Source organism: Pelodiscus sinensis, chromosome 6 (genome assembly GCF_049634645.1).
Source record: "Pelodiscus sinensis isolate JC-2024 chromosome 6, ASM4963464v1, whole genome shotgun sequence".
NCBI classification, from domain to species: Eukaryota; Metazoa; Chordata; order Testudines; family Trionychidae; genus Pelodiscus; species Pelodiscus sinensis.
The window spans coordinates 54,908,960-54,925,468 of NC_134716.1; the positions used below are offsets into that span (position 1 = coordinate 54,908,960).

Consider the following 16,509-nt stretch of genomic DNA (forward strand, 5'->3'; position numbering starts at 1 on the left):
GTGCCGACGATCAGCTGAGCCGAGCTGGCACAGCGCAGCAGCCATTTTTATTTTAATGAAGCCGGGGATATTTAAATCCCCGCTTCATTGACTATGTCGGGTAGCATATTTTACATGCCTCTGTCGGCAGAGGCATGTAGTCTACACGTACCCTCTCAGACTAAAAAAGCCACTGTATACAATGCAGAGCAGGAGACTAAAACAACACCCTTCTCTAGGTCTGCCTGTATGACTTGTATTACCAAAATTTGTCTTTCAAAGACCCAACTGACTCTGCACATTTGACTCTTTGCATGGAAGTGTAGGTGGTTGTTAACTGCACTGATGAAGTATCATTCAATACTTACTTTAAAACCAAAAATCCAGTATCAGAAAGAAATAAACCACAACCAACTCCTCCCCTCTCCCACCAAAATAGTGAAATGAGAAATATCTGGGCACCCTCAGAGGGCATATTGTTATTAACACTGTTTTTATTTCCTTTTTACAAAAAATAGAAATAACAGACAAAAACGTACTTGACAAAAAAAACCAACAACAAAAAAACAATGCTATTGCCTTGGTCTCATTGAGGAGCTCAGCAGGCAGAGTCCTGGCTGAAGTTTTTACAGGATATGTCACTGAGAAAGGGAAATACAGACATAGTACAGTATATCCATGCAATAGACGAAGTACAAAACATATTCAGGGGCCAGATGAACATTCTGGAGGTTGCCTGTGTCACTGCAAATTCCAAACCATTACTTTTGCTCACCCATGCCTTTGAACAGAATCTCTTACAAACAAGTTACAGACACACATATAGCATAAAAACATTTTGTATATGGGCTATCTGCTACAAATTTAAGGCATCCTAACAGTCTTGTTTTGCTGGTGAGAGTTACATCCCCTACTAGTGTCCTTAAAAAATTATTTCAGGCATTTCAAGCTATGTCTGAAGGCAGATGAGACACCATGAGATGTGATTTACAGGAAGAATTCCTGCAGCTCTGGCTCTTCAATATTTTTTTGGCTGTAAGATTTCAGACTTTTCCTATTGATGTCATTATGCCTGTGGAGAAAGAGAAGATAATTATCTATGATCGTACTCATGATATGGAGGGTTTTGGTCTTGTTTACCTGATTTTATTCAGAATGCAAGCTTTGTGTAGTGAATGCACCTTTCTCCACAGCAAGGGTGGGGAACTTTTTTTGGGTCAAGGGCTAATGACCCACAGAAAAATCAGACAGGGGCTGCACAAAAAAGTAAGAAGCCAAAAACAAAACAAAACAAAACAAAAAACCCTGCCCTCACTTACATGGCCCCCAACTGTATAACCTTCATGGCACTCTAGATGGTCAGATTCTGGTGTGTAGCCAAACTTCACAGAGCACAGGTCAATGGTGCATGACTGAAGAGGTGGCTTCAAGCTCACATTTGCACAACTCTATCCTGCTGCAGATCTGTGCAGCCAGACAGCTGCTTTAATTTAACCCAGGCTAGAGTGGCCTCAAAGGGCTGAGTGCAGTCAGGGGTCAGCCTGGTATAGGGGCATTGTAGCTATACTCTCCCTGTGGTTGGTTTCATTATCAGAGGGAACTTATGGGACATGACTGCTTTCTTAAGAGCTGCTAGTGAAGATGATTGGAACAGGGTATCAGAGACCAATTTTAAAAGCCTCTTTTCACTGCTTGAATGCTGCTGGCCAGTTCCTCCTCATTGCCTGTGCCGGACATACCAACAGAAAATAGGCTTTGAATAGAAAAAACAAGAAACATCTTTCTGCGGCAGACTATTCTTCAACTTCTCTCAGCACCTACCAGTAGCACTGACCCCCAACAGTCTGCAAAGCATTCAGAATGTAACCAGTTTAAAGAGTGCATCACAAATGTGAATGAAGACATTTTGGGATGACTCACTACTGCTCTGTGCCACTTTTATGCCCAGGGTACTCTACTGGAATCTACTGATATATTGAATCCCTCAGCTTCTCTCATGTGAACGGCCATGCAGAGCCCAAAAGAAGCCATATGGCTGAAATACTATCCATGCTGCAGCTCTATGGGAAGGATGTAGCTTTGCTAGAGGAAGATGTCATCCAGAGGAAGACCACCAAACTAATGGCAAAATACTATTCATTCCTACCTCTCCTCAGTGTGCCGCACAATGCACCATTTTCTATGTTTTTATATCCCTTCACGTTGAGGGATGGGAGGAAGTGCTTTACTGTTCCCAGTTCCTGACAGCCTGAGGGGAAGATTTGCATAACAAGTTTCTACCATTGGTCCCCTGGCTGGTGGTAGAGATGATTACCACTGTGCCATGAGACTAGTGCACTATGGGGGCACTTACAGGGCAGTCACTGATGAATGGCCATAACTTATCTTCAGTCACTTTATGCTTAGGAAATATAACTAAATATAGTTAATTAGTGGTCACTGGATTTCATGGTGCCAATGTCTATTTTTATTATGCATTTGTAATTTTAAAAGGGTGGTCTATTTAATAACCAGGGACACTATGATGGTGGATTCTCTATAATGCACTAGCACAGCCAAACAAAGTACTTCTAATTGCTGATGGCTAGCAGCTAACACAGAGCTTCCTACTGATAAGCTGAACCAGTGCTCACTTTAATGCATTACAGATTTCAAATGAAAAACTGTGGGAAGTGAACAGTTCATTGGCATCTAAGACACAAGTAATTGCAAACATTTGTTTGGACTTATAATAAATAAAAAGTGAACCAGTCCTTTCAAAGAGAAAAAAAATAACCCTCCACATTGAAATCTCTCTTCAGATATTCAGAGAAAGGGTGAATCTAATTTTATAACGGCCCTGGAAATTTTAATAATTTCTTCACCATCAAGCTGTGAGCAACTTGGAAAAGCAAACCACAAGCTGAACCCCTGACACAGAGGAGATTTTTTAAAGTTGGAGTTGGATGGGGATGTTAGTTGATTCCAAGTCTATCTCAAATAATTATTCACCATTTGCTAAAACAAATTACATAGGCATAGGTTAGAGTTAGAATGAATTTGAGATGTCCAGACAGATAAGCCAGAGATTATAACAACAGCACTGTTTCTCAAAGTGGTCCGTGGATCCACACTGAAAACCAGCTAACTGGCTGTGCTGGTTTGTTTATTTCACAGCTCTGCAGCCACAGAGCCTTGCAGCTCCCATTGGCTCTGGTTCACTGTTTGGAACCAAAGGGAGCTGCAAAAGGTTATAAAGGCAGAGGGAGCACCCTATCTGAAGGGTGGTTCTTTTTTGAGAAGCATCTGTACGATGTTTCAATCAGAATTACAGTCTTCCAACACATTCCAGAGGGGGAAAAATCAGACTCTGTTCAGAAAACATTTGTAATGGGAACGATGCTGATACTTTCCCCCAACATATTAAGCTGCACAGGTTACGCAACACTAGGAGGTAGGGTTGCAGCTGAATGGGAGAATGACAGGAACAGTCTTGCCAACCTTGAATGTTCCAAAATCATGAGAATCACCACCAAAAAAAAAAAAAAAAAAAAAGTTTGACTTGAACATCACGAGAAGCTTTTTAATTAAAAAACAAACAAACAAACAAAAAACACCACACTTCTTTTAGGTCTGGTTTCTGATTTCTGACTTGTAGGGTTAATTGCCCCTTTTTCAAATTCAGGAAACTCTCCTGATATACTCAAAAACACACACCTCAACTGGGGGACCTCCTCTCTTTTACTCTTGGTGAACAGGGGACTTGTCTACAAAACCATCCCTTTCCGAAGCATCAATCCACACCTCATTCTTCCTTCTTCTGCTAGACACTGCCCCAACCAGCTCTCATGCCAGGATACTGTTCCCTACTCAGCTCTTTCTCCCCTTCACTGGATGCTACCCCTTGTGAATAATCTGAGTGAATGCAGCCAAGTTGACATTGGCTTCCTGAAGACAGGAGAGGAAGAGGGAGACACCCACCCACTGAGCCATCCACCCACTCCATAGATCCTTTTTCTAAATCACATACCACTGCCTTTGCCTCTCTAACCCCACTCAGTGCTAATTAAACACTCTCCGTAAACTGGTTCCCTGTTTCTCTCTCTGCTTGAGGGTCCAGGAAGTATGAACGTGATCTGATTCACTATGCAGGAAATAGCAAGGAGAACAACAGCATCTGGTATGACTTGAATTGCAGTTCAACATCTGCAGCTCAAACAATGAAAAGTTCTGTGGCACCTTAAAGAATAACAGATTTATTAGGACATAAGCTTTCGTGGGTAAAACCCACTTTATCAAATAAATCTGTTCTCTAAGGTGTCACAGGACTCCTCTGTTGTTTTTGCAGATACAGACTAACGTGACCACCCTTCTGAGACATCTGCAGCTCAGTCTCACAGTAGAGGCCTCTCAACAACTGCAACACAATCTGCGCACAGCTACGGCCTAGAAGACATCCTCAGGACCATATAGATAGTATATATTGTGTGGATGCATAGAAAACATATTGAGAGTTGCATATGCAGCCCCACAATAGTGAATAGATTGAGAGCCACCAGTCTGAACTATAAAAATCAATGTGGGTATACGTGAGAACAATTCAGATGGTAAGGCACAGACAGTTACCCCCGCGCATATATATATATATATATATATATATATATATATATATAATCTCCTGACCTAAAAAACTGCTGAAGTCATTCAAATTCCTAAACTGTTAAAAGATTACTTTCAAGCTTTCCCTAAATTTGCTAGCACCAGGTCAAAATAACAGAATAGTTTAAGGAATATTTTCTTTTAAAACAAACATATATCTTATCAAATGCTGCATTTTGCTGCATTCATTTATGGCTATTGAGAGATTGTTCTGTCTGCATGACAATCTCATAACACAGTACATTTAAATAAGAAAGATTAAACAAATGGTCACAATCATGAGACTTTGTTTTAACATATATTTCTTTTGAAGTGCAAGGCCAGGTGAAAAGAATAAGGAAGGGTGAACGCAGTACTTTATGTTCAGATTATGACTGGAGGTTCACTTGACCTGCTCATGAGAGGAAATTTAATTTCCATTCTCATCTGGTATTTGACTTTCATTCAACAGAGACCGAGTGCTATGCCAAATGGAACTAAATTGTGTGGTGGATTTATGACTACGACTACTTTTATGCATGCTCAGAGCTGAAGCCTCTAAGCTAATTCACCTGTGACATTAGCAGAAGTCCATCATAAAAGAGTGTGTTTTTTTATTTTTTTAAGGAAATCAAATATTTGCCCTAGTTTTTTATCCCTGGCACCAATCACTTCATTTATCTCCGCTGTGAATTATTTTAACAAGCACATGCAATTAGGGGGAAAAAGCAACAATAATGAAGCCAAACAATTCACTCTGCATCAGCACATACCATGCATAGTTATATAGATGTTCTTCAATCAGCATGCTAGAGGAAAGATTGGTGTAGCTGGAGTAAGGCCCCTAGGGAAGTGCAATATATAAGTCAGTTGAAAACATGCAATGAGCTTATCACATGCATAGTTCACACAGACACATTTATAGTAATTGTGCAGCCAAAAGGTTACAGGAGCATTTTAACAGTGAAGACTTTAAAAAAATATATTTTAAAACATTATTAAGCTGTTACTTTTTTTAAAGCAGAGAAAGCCCATTGCTGTGATGTATTTCTGAGCCATTGTGAAATAACATTTCCAGATGAGTTTGGTGTTTGACAAAGATAACATGCAAATGTGACATCTGACATTTAACAGGGTGACCTCTCAAGGTCCCTTCAGTCCTAGGATTCTATATAGAGCAAGTGTCAATACTGCAAGTAATGATTGATAGCATTAGAATTTCCTTCTCAACTGTTTAATCTTCCTAAGTGAGCAAAGTAAACTATTTATGATACCACTTACTGTCAGTTTGCAGTGTTGTAGCTGTCTTGATCCCAGAATATTAGAAGATGGGTGAGACAGTATCTTTTACTGGACCAACTTCTGTTGGTGAAAGAGAAGGCAAGCACGAAAGCTTGTCTTTTTCACCAAAAAAGTTGGTTCAGTAAAAGATATTGCCTCACCCATACGGTCTCTTTTTCTGCCAGAATATTTTTGAAGACAATTCTCTCTCTCTAATATCTGAATCCATATTTTTGAAAAATTTCACTCTGATGGTATAAATCACTTCTGTATTTCAATGGCAGTCCAACTATTAAAGTTATGACAATCTACAAGCTATTTGAAGGCCCAAATCTGAAATCTTTAATTTAGTGTAATAGTTCTGAGCAAATAGAATTAAGAGTACCCACTCCTCTCCCTCTAACCTATCCTCTTTAATTTACATTTTTAAATTTTCATTTAATGTTTTGGCACTACATGGTCTATTAATAATAGAGTAACATGTAATCTCTTATGAGATTGCTTTTTATTTTTGCTTTTGCTTTATTCTTTCCTTTATTCACTAGTTTTCACTGACTGTATATTTGTATGCATCTTTTCCTCCTCTTTTTCCATTAAATTATATTTTTCTAAGGTACATAGTTCCTCCATTTTTCTCCCTTGTTTTCTGATGTTTTCCTCTTCAGTTCCTTCATCCTTTTCTCATCACCCATTCATCCCTTATCTCTTGTCCTTCTCAACCCAAGAGACCCTGACTCATCACTTGTACTCAATAGGGATGTTAGTGTATAATCGAGTAAACGATTAACCGATAAGCCTGGACATACTGGTTAATCCTATTGACTACACACACCTCCTCCCATCTTGCTGGCAGCAAGGGGGGGATTGGGAGCTGGTGCCCATTAGGAACTGCTTTTAAATCGGATTCTCACCAGATCTGCCTGCCCCCCATCCTCATGCTGTTGTCTCTGATAGAGTCAGCAGCGTGGAGGTTGAAGGGGGCAGGTTGGAGCTGATATGCAGGGGGAGCTGGCTTTCAAGCCAACTCCCCACATGTATCGGCTCCCACGGACCTGCCGCCCCCTCTTGCTGCCTCCTACAGAGGCAGTGGGGGCAGACAGGCAGGAGCCAGTGCTGGGGAGGACCAAGCTTAAAAGCCAGTTTCCTCCCAAAACCAGCTCTGCAGTGCTGCCTGCTCCCCCAACCCTGTGCTGTTGCCTCTATTAGAGGCAGCAGTGCGGAGGGAGGGCAGGGGAGGCTGCTGTGAACCAGCTTCCATCTATGTGGGAGTCCAAGCTCCTTATGGACATAGGCTGTTCCACATCTGGCCTCTGTCCATGGGGAGCTTGGACCCTCCATGGACAGGGGCTGCTGCCACCCCACACTGCTGCCTCTGTATCAGAGGCAGCAGCACAGGGCAGCTGGACTGTGCAGGGAGCTGGTTTTTAAGCCGGCTCCCTTCATGGACCAGCTCCTGCCTGCCGCCCTGCACTGCTGCCTCTTAGAGAGGCAGCAGCACAGGGTGCAGGGGGCTCCCCGGGAATGGGGCCAGAGCACACTAGCTACCGGCTCTGCTGCCAGGGACTAGCAAATAGTCATGTAATCACTAAAATTTCATATGGTTGCACAACTATTCAATTATACAATATCTAACATCCCTAATGTTCAGTGCTCCACCATGTCCTGTCACTCACACATTCTATTCTCTTCCTTGCCAGACATGCCTGTTGCTCCTTTAAGCCATCACCTGCACATACAAAGTGCATTCAAACTGCAACCACATATACATTTCTTTCTTTCCCTACTCCAGGAGGAATTCTTTCTCCCTCCTTCAAACAAGGGAGGTGGTTTCTGAACAGACACATCCTTCTTTCCCCTGGTCATCTCAGGAGGGGCACATATTTGGGTATCCAGGCCACATGCAGTGATTATGGCTCAGCTCACTCTGACACAATGGCACTCATCAGCTGCTCTGGTATGAAGAGGAGGGAGTGTAGGGGAAAGAAGGTTACAGCGGGAGGGTGTGAGGAGTTCACTGAGCAGTGGCTGCTCAGAGGGATCACTATAGTGTAGAGCAGTGGTGGGCAACCCATGGGTCTCGACCCCCAAGGGGGTCGTGGATGTCTTCCTGGTGGGTCGTGGTGCTAAGATCCAGCCGGCCAGGAGTTGGGCCTGGCTGTTGGCGGCCACGCGGCGCTTAGATCTGGCTGGCCGAGGGCTGTGGTGGAAAAAAGTTTGCATACCACTGGTGTAGAGAGAGGCAGAGACAGGCAGCAGCAGCAGGAAGAGGGAATATTTACATTATTTTCTGGCACCCACTCAATCCTGTCACTGTAGGTAACCAGATCTATAATATTGGGGTGTCCCTGAATGTATTTATACCTTCAAAATCCAAAGGTTTTTAAGTTAAAGGTCTCACTATCACCCGTCACCCACAATAAGTTTAAAAATTAAGCTTAAAAATTTATTCTGGGTGAGATTCGCCTCTGAAGAGCACAGAGCCAATGCATCAATTAAGAGCACTTGTGGACTTAAACGGTTCCTAGATTTTGTATTGACTCTCTGCACAGGGGGGAATTTCACCCTCAGCAATTCATCCTCTTTCCTTAAATCTTCAAATAAAAGCCAACTATGATCTGCAGCCTGCATTTCTTTTTACCAGTTAAGCAGAGCATATTGTTATGGTTATGGGGAGGGAAGAACACGAGGTTGTCATTCTTAATAAAAAAGAAATTGTTCATTACTTAAAAAGGAAAAGAAGTGAGAAGGGGTAAAAAGGCTTCCTTCCCCACACCCTGAAAGTACTCACTGTCTTATGTTTTCCTTTAGTAGGAGCTACTGGATTTCCTTTGCTGTCCGCAGCCTTTCTTCCTAATGAGGTAAAGGGCAGTGTTGATGAGGTTTTTATCAGGTTTGCTGTTTGACAGTTGTTATTGTTGTTCTGGTTCCCACTCAGAGTCTCCATTATAGATCTCAATGTTCCAAACGGCCTTTTCAGCTGATCGCCAGGTTCAGCGTTGGCTGGAGCCCGCGGAGGCCCTTTGCCCCGGTCTTTGTCTTTTTCCTCATTAAGTTCAGTCTCTGTTTGCTCCATCTGCACTATGGGCTCCTCAAAGGTCACTCGGAGTTTTAAATTCTGGGAGGTTCTGCGTTTTGAAGAGGGAGATTTGAGGGCGCTCTTAGGACTAGTAGCAACCTTTTGAACAGCGACACTGTCAGTGCTGGACTGAGAGGTATCTGCAGAAACTTGGCTCTGAGAAGCAATACCAGATTGATACTGGGATTCGTTATCAGGATCGCTGCTCTCTGAAGAGGGAGATGCGCTGTGGCCATCCAGAGATTTGGAAGCCCTAATGCCAAAAGGAAACCTGCGCCCTGCTGCCGAAGTGTGTTTCTTAATCATCAGATGCAAATTCTCAGTATTTTCAACACCTTCTACTATGGGTTGTGGCCTAGGTTTGTCTGTTCTTTTCACAGGAGTATTCTTCAGATCCTCAGAATTATTTGAGTCTGTATCAGACTCGCTGAGGGATCTCTGCATAAGATGCCTCAGTCTGGCTAACTTCAGCTCCCTTTTCTCTGGTAGAATCTTCTTCACATTCTTGGAGGAATCATGAAATTCCAACGTAAGTTTCTCCTGCATACAGACATTCTCAGAGAGTTCTTTTCCCAATAATTGGCGCAGGATTTTATCTGAGTCCTCATCTTTCGTCTTGGATTGAGTACAGCTGGAAGTTCCCATGCCACCAAGAATCTGAATCCCATCTTGGGTATTTAATTTTCTTTTGGGCAGAGACAAATCATCTGCACCAGAGGGTTTCCACTGAGATTTGCCAGAAGCAGGGGACAATGGTGAACTTAAAAGAAAAAAAGAACAAAATGTTCAATACAGGATGCCACAGTCCAATATGTATAGATATAAAATTCAGTGCTGCCATTTCCAGAGCAAGTCTGTCTGAGCACACTGCCATTCTTTAACCCTTGATCTTTGTCCATGTAGAATGTATAATTATGGAGTAACTGCAGTGACTCCACAATGAGGGCTCTGTTTCCATAGCAAATTAGATTTTGACTTCCTTTCTTTCCTAACTTTCACAAATAAAAGCCTTTACAGCCTGAAATTGTGTATGGATACTTGAATTCCAAAAAGAGTTTGACAAAAAAAAGTTGAAAGAAATATTTATTTTTTTCAGTTATAGGTCATACACATTTTTCAAAAAGGTAAAAAGTCACTTCTCTTCTCTGTTTGCTCATAATAAAAGGACAGTTTGTTCTAGTTACCACAAACACACCTTGGCTATTTCTACACTGCCCCCTCTTGTGCAAAAAATATGCAAATGAGGCAAAGCGTGGAATATCGCTGTGCCTCAATTACATAATTAATGAGGCTCCGTTTTTGCGCAAGAGGCTTTTGCGCAAGAGTTGTTCTTCCTGAAAAAAAGAGGAAGAATGGCTCTTGCACAAGAGGGGTTTTTTTTTGCGCAAAAATGGATTAATTATGCAGATGAGGCATGGTGATATGCCATGCTCTGCCTCATTTGCATATTTTTTGTGCAAGAGGAAGCAGTGTAGACATAGCCCTTATGTTAGCTCTGGGTGCATTTCACACATATTAGATTTCACCCACCACTAATAATATACCATGTAAGACTACATAAAAAGCTAGGGCCAGTCATCCCCCTTCACTTATAATTAGAATACTGAAAAGGATGTAAGTATACATGAAGTTCAACATTATTAGGACATTAAACTAATAAAATGAATCCAAATACTGGAAAGTGCAGAAATGCTACTTTAAGTCTGGCTTGCACGGGATTTAGGTTACAGAGCCCCTTCCCAGAGGAATGGGTTAGGGTCCACAAACTCCATATCCTAATTACAAACCACACAGCACCCTGCTTTTACTTACAGCTAGATGCAAAAGGACACAGCTATGGTTAATTTGAGGCAGGGTGGGAGTGAATGTTTCCTTTTCAAACAACTGTAGCTTTAATCATATTTCTAATGTGGTTGTACTAAATTAGTATACTATTATTTATCACTTCATCATAATTAAGAATTTTTTGACTGGGACTATATATAGTAATAAGTGAAATAGACAAATTAAAGCTGCTTCTGGCCTGCTGAGAAATGTGCATGCAATAAGTATTTGGGTCTAGCATTGAGATTCCTATCATTTGGGTGAAAGAGGGTTAGGTTCTCATGATCTTCCTTGGCTCTTGGAATGTGTGTTTCATCCTAACCCACATAATAAAGAAGAGGTGAGTCGCTAGAATTAGTGAGTGATGAAGAACATCTATCTTCCTCTCTCATTTGAAAAAGATATAATAACCAAGCAATCCTCAGAAGGTGTATTTGCACTATTTCTACTTCAGAAAATAATATATATAATAATGATTTGCACTTCTATAATTCCCTGTCCAGTGTACTTTACAGATACTAAAGATTGCTATTTGTTTCCTGTAATGTACTAGATGCTGCATAAATAGTGCTCTAAGGGTTTAATCCTAAAACCACTGAGGTCAATTGATTTTAGTTAGCTCCATAATACTCCTGTTATGTATAATCTCAGTTTTACAGATAAAGACATTGAGCGAGAAAGATTAAGGGAAGAACCTGCATATATTTTAAGTATGCGTGTTACTTTGCTTCCTTTTACAGTCCCACTGAAGTCAACTGGACTGACAACTAATTAGAGGTAAGCACATAAGGTTTTGCAGGTCAGGATATAATTGGCTTGGCCAAAAACACATAAGAAGTCTGTGGCAGGGCTGGAAACATAAAACAGCCTGCATGCTCCCAGTTTGTCTCCTTCCTCCGTAGTGCTATTCAATTAATGTCAAGCGAACTATTCTAGCGAAAGGCGTTGATCTACTAAATTATATGTTTCTGGTTCTGTGGCTTTTTTACACTAACTAGGGTTGGCAAAACACATGATGAGTGTGAGGAGCCATATTAGTCTACACGCTTGTTTTGTTAGCAACTGGTTTTATGAATTATAGCCAGCAAGAGGTTACAATGGATCACATAAAGTGAAGCTTTACAATTTTGCCAAGTGTTTCCAGTGTTAGCTGTGATTCATCTTATACAAAATGTACTCTGCTTCCACAATAAATCAGATTTTACACTGGTGAGGAAAAGGCATGATTAGTTCTGCTTACCTTTTTCTAAGACCGTCCAATATTTACACCTCATTACAATATGACAACTTAAAATATGTGAACTTTATATTAACAGTGAAATAAATGTATTTAGTTTTAGCAGATGTTTTACTATTTTTAATGTGTGAATGATTAGACATACCATGACCCCTCATGATAAAAGTTATACAATAAAAAGGCTCCAAGTTACACTACTTTAGAATTCCACTCCTATAAATTCTGTTACCTTGGGGATGTTGGTAGTGATTTGCCCTCTGATCTCTGGGCTTCTAAAAGCTGCTGGAGTTGATTCTGTAATGTTACACGTTCTACCGTTTGCCTGCAAAGGAAAATTAAACCATCAAATCCATTTTTTCTATACATGAGAATAAATGACACCACTCATTCAACATCTCATTCAGAAGAAAGGCTCTGTTCATCTGTAACTGAAGATACAAATAAAGAGCATATAAAAATATTAACATGGACAAAGAGATTCTGTGCTCCTGTAAATTGCTTCTAATACCTGCGATCACTGGATAGCACCTTCTGAAAGCTGCCTAGTTAATATACATTATTTATTACTACAGGTTGTACCTCCCTTAATCAGGACTCCCTGGTCCAGCAACATCTGTGGTCTGGCATGGACCACGGATGTCCCTGGACCACAGAGCGCAGGAAGAGGGAGGTCTGGTTCAGGGCACTGGCGATGCAGCTGGGAGCCAAGAGAGAGACAGACGGGGGAGGGGGGGAGAAGGGGAGAGGACGTGGTGGAGAGTTCTGGCCCTAGCAGAGCTCCCTGGTCCCAGAGGCTGGGGAGCTCTAACTTACCTGCGGCCATGCACCTCTGGCCCCATCTCTGGCCATGGCGCTCCGGCTGCATTCTGGTTCCAGCAGCCAAGGAACTCTAGCCCCAGCCTCAGCCAGGGAGCTCTGGTCCAGACCGTGGAGCTCCAGCCCTAACCCTCCACCCCGGATGCAGAGCTCTGGCCCCAGCCAAGTGGCTGCAGAGCTCTACCTTGGCTGAGGAGCTCTAGCTGTGGTGCTCCGGCCCCGGAAGCAGCTGGATCAGGGAGAGCCCCAGGGGGGCTGAGGCAGCAGCAGGGGCAGGGTGGAGCCCTAGTCTGGTGGCAGCATGGCCACAAGTGGAGGGACCTTCCCTGTTCTGGCAAATCCCCTCGTTCAGGACCAGTCAGGTCTTGAGGGTGCCAGACCAGCGAGGTCCAACCTGTAGTAGTGACTGCTGTAAGCTGCAAGTTTAAAATTTTAATGTGCAGTTTGCTGAAGCTGAGAGATGCAACTATTATCATAGAATCATAGAGCTGGAAGAGACCTCAGAAGGTCATCAAGTCCAGCCCCCTGCCCAAGGCAGGACCAATCCCAACTAAATCAACCCAGCCTGGGCTTTGTCGAGCCAAGACTTAAACACCTCTAGGGATGGAGATTCCACCACCTCCCCAGGTAACCCAATCCAGTGCTTCACCATCCTCCTAGTGAAATAGTTTTTCCTAATAGCTTACCTAGACCTAGACCTGTAACTTATGACCCTTGTTCTGCCATATGACACTACTGTGAACAGCCTTTCTCCATCCTCTTTGGAACCTCCCTCCATCCCTTTGGAACCTCTTCTCTTCTGCAGACTAAACAAACACAAATCCCTCAGGTCTCCCCTCATAGGTCATGCGCTCCACTCCCCTAATCATTTTGGTTGCCCTCCGCTGAACCCTTTCCAATGCGTCCACATCCTTTCTATAGTCGAGGGCCCAGAACTGGACACAATATACCAGATGTGGCCACACCAAAGCTGAATAAAGGGGAATAATCACTTCTCTGGATCTACTGGCAATTCTCCTCCTAATGCACCCTAATATGCCATTAGCTTTCTTGGCTACAAGGACACACTGTTGACTCATATCCAGCTTCTCATCCACTGAAATCCCCAGGTCCTTTTCTGCAGAACTGCTACTTAGCCATTTGGTCCCAAGCCTGTAACAATGCTTGGGATTCTTCCGTCCCAACTGCAGGACTCTACACTTGTCCTTGTTGAACCTTTTGGCCCAATCCTCTAATCTGTCCAGGTCACTCTGGATCCTATCCCTGACCTCCAACTTATCTACCTCTCCCCATAGCTTAGTGTCATCTGCAAACTTGCTGAGGGTGCAATCCATCCCCTCATCCAGGTCATTAATAAAGATGTTGACTGGTCCAAAAACAGATTCTTGGGGCACTCTGCTAGAAACTGACCACCAACCTGACATCGAGCCATTGATCACTACCTAACAGTCTAGCCAGCTTTCTATCTATCTTACAGTCCATTTATCCAATCCATACTCCCTTAACTTGCTGGAAAGAATATTGTGGGAGACCGTATAAAAAGTTTTGCTAACGTCAAGGTATATCACATCCACTGACTTTCCACAGAGCCATTTACCTCATCAAAGGAGCTAATCAGATTGGTCAGGTACGACTTGTCCTTCATGAATCCATGTTGACTATTCCTGATCACTTTCCCCTCTTCCTAGTGCTTCAAAATGGATTCCTTGAGGATCCCCACCATGATTTTTCCGGGGTCTGAGGTAAGGCTGACTGGTTTGTAGTTCCCTGGATCGTCCTTCTTCCCCTTTTTAAAGATGGGAACCACATTTGCCTTTTTCCAATCATCCAGGATCTCTCTCGATCTCCGCAAGTTTTCAAAGATAATGGCCAAAGGCTCCGCAATGACATTTGCCAACTCCCTCAGTCCCTCGGATGCATTAAATCCGGGCCCATGGATTTGTGTATGTTTAGTTTTTCTAAATAGTTCCTAAGTTGTTCTTTCCCCACCAAGGACTGTCAACCTCCTTCCCATACTGCATTGCCTAGTGCATTTGTCTGGGTGCTGACCTTGTCCGTTAAGACAGAGGCAAAGAAAGCCCTGAGTACTTCAGCTTTTCCCACATCATCTGTCACCAAGTTACTTCCTTCATTCAGTTATCCACACTCTCTCTGATCACCCTCTTATTGCTAACATGCCTGTAGAAACCTTTCTTGTTATCTTTCACATCCCTTGCCAGCTGCAATTCCAATTGCGCTTTCACCTTCCTGATAACTTCCCTGTATTCTCAAGCAATATTTTTATACTCCTCTCTAGTCACCTGTCCAAGTTTCTACTTCTTGTAAGCTTCCTTTTTGTATTTAAGCTCACCATGGATGTCCCCGGTAAACCAATCTGGTCGCCTTATATATTTGCTTTTCTGGCTGCGCATCGGGATGGTTTCTTCCTGTGCCTTTAATAAGGCTTCTATTAGTGCATCTGGTGCCAGCTTAAGATCCCCAAATATCAAGTGACAGCAAATTTAAGGTTAGGTCACAATGCCTCTTCCTCAGCTGTGCCTGGGTAGGGAGAAGGGGGAGGGGGGACTGCTCTTTGCAGAAGGTCCTAGCTCTGGAGTTTTGCTATTATTCCCTTTGCAGAACAAATCGCAGAAGGTCAAGAGGAGGGGACAAGGACATTGACCACAGAATAGGACTAATGCATCATTAGAACAAACATCCTCATCTTAAAGGACAGTACAGATTGTGTACCTGTGGTGTACCAAGAGCAACACGGATTGGACCGTTTCTCTCTAAGACACAATCTCGCCAGTGCTTCTCTGCTGGTCTCTGCAGCACTTTCCCACAGAACAGTGGTGAAAGCCAATAGAATGCAGTGCAGCTGACAGAATACACCACTATAGCCCATACACCACCTCTTTAATTTCCTGTTTTACTTTGTATATGATTTATCAATGGTCTGCATGCATAGCCATCACTTTGGAGAAGCACAACTAAATAAATATAAAATACAGTGCATGACTGATAGTGCTTGTATGATTATAGGATAACCCTACCAAAGAAATAGAGAAAATCCATACATGAATACAGACACTCATTCCTGGTACAGACAGAGATCAATATAAAACAAAAATATAAAGATGGCATACATGATACATTGCATTTCTCTTGTACTGTGTGGCTCAGGAAAGACAATATTTCTTATTTAAATTCCAGTATCTCCAAACTTTGCAGAGCTAAAAACGGTGACTTCATAACTATAGGAAAAGAACTTTCCAAAAGCAGATATAGTTTTTCTTTCTCCTTTGACATATTCCCAAATACAGTAAAACTCCAATAGTCTGGCATCCAATAGTCCGGCACTCCTGATAGTCCGGCATCAAAATGGCAAGAGCCTAGTGAGTGAGCTTTGGCAAAAAATGAGTCACAAGGTAACAGCGGCAGCAGCTGAACTGAGCAAAAAGGGTAAAAAAGGCTTAAAAAAATGAAAACATTACAGTATACTGTATACAGTATGTACAATAAAAAAGGTTAAGAACACTTTATATACAGTATATAATGTATACAGTATATATATATAACCAGTTTATAGTACCTCCTGATAGTCCGGCATATTTGATAATCCGGCACCTCCTAGGTCCCATAGGTTCCGGATTATCGGAAGTCCACTGTACAACATTTTACTGTTGAGATGTTTTTA

At 42.3% G+C, this 16,509-nt stretch overlaps 1 protein-coding gene across 7 annotated transcripts in view; it reads right to left on the reverse strand.

The window, feature by feature from the left end:
* Window positions 1–455: 455 nt before the first annotated feature.
* The window catches only part of SNCAIP (synuclein alpha interacting protein), a 134,125-nt gene continuing 118,071 nt past the window's right edge, over window positions 456–16,509 (reverse strand). For 6 of the 7 annotated variants that reach the window (XM_075931950.1, XM_075931945.1, XM_075931948.1 and 3 more), the window contains 4 exons: window positions 12,244–12,336; window positions 8,666–9,713; window positions 5,370–5,440; window positions 456–1,051 (listed from right to left, as the gene is read on the reverse strand). In XM_075931950.1, coding sequence (XP_075788065.1) covers window positions 967–1,051; window positions 5,370–5,440; window positions 8,666–9,713; window positions 12,244–12,336 — 1,297 coding nt within the window. In that variant the 3' untranslated portion in view covers window positions 456–966. The remainder of the gene's footprint in view (window positions 1,052–5,369; window positions 5,441–8,665; window positions 9,714–12,243; window positions 12,337–16,509) is intronic. The other variant, XM_075931951.1, reaches the window with a different exon arrangement.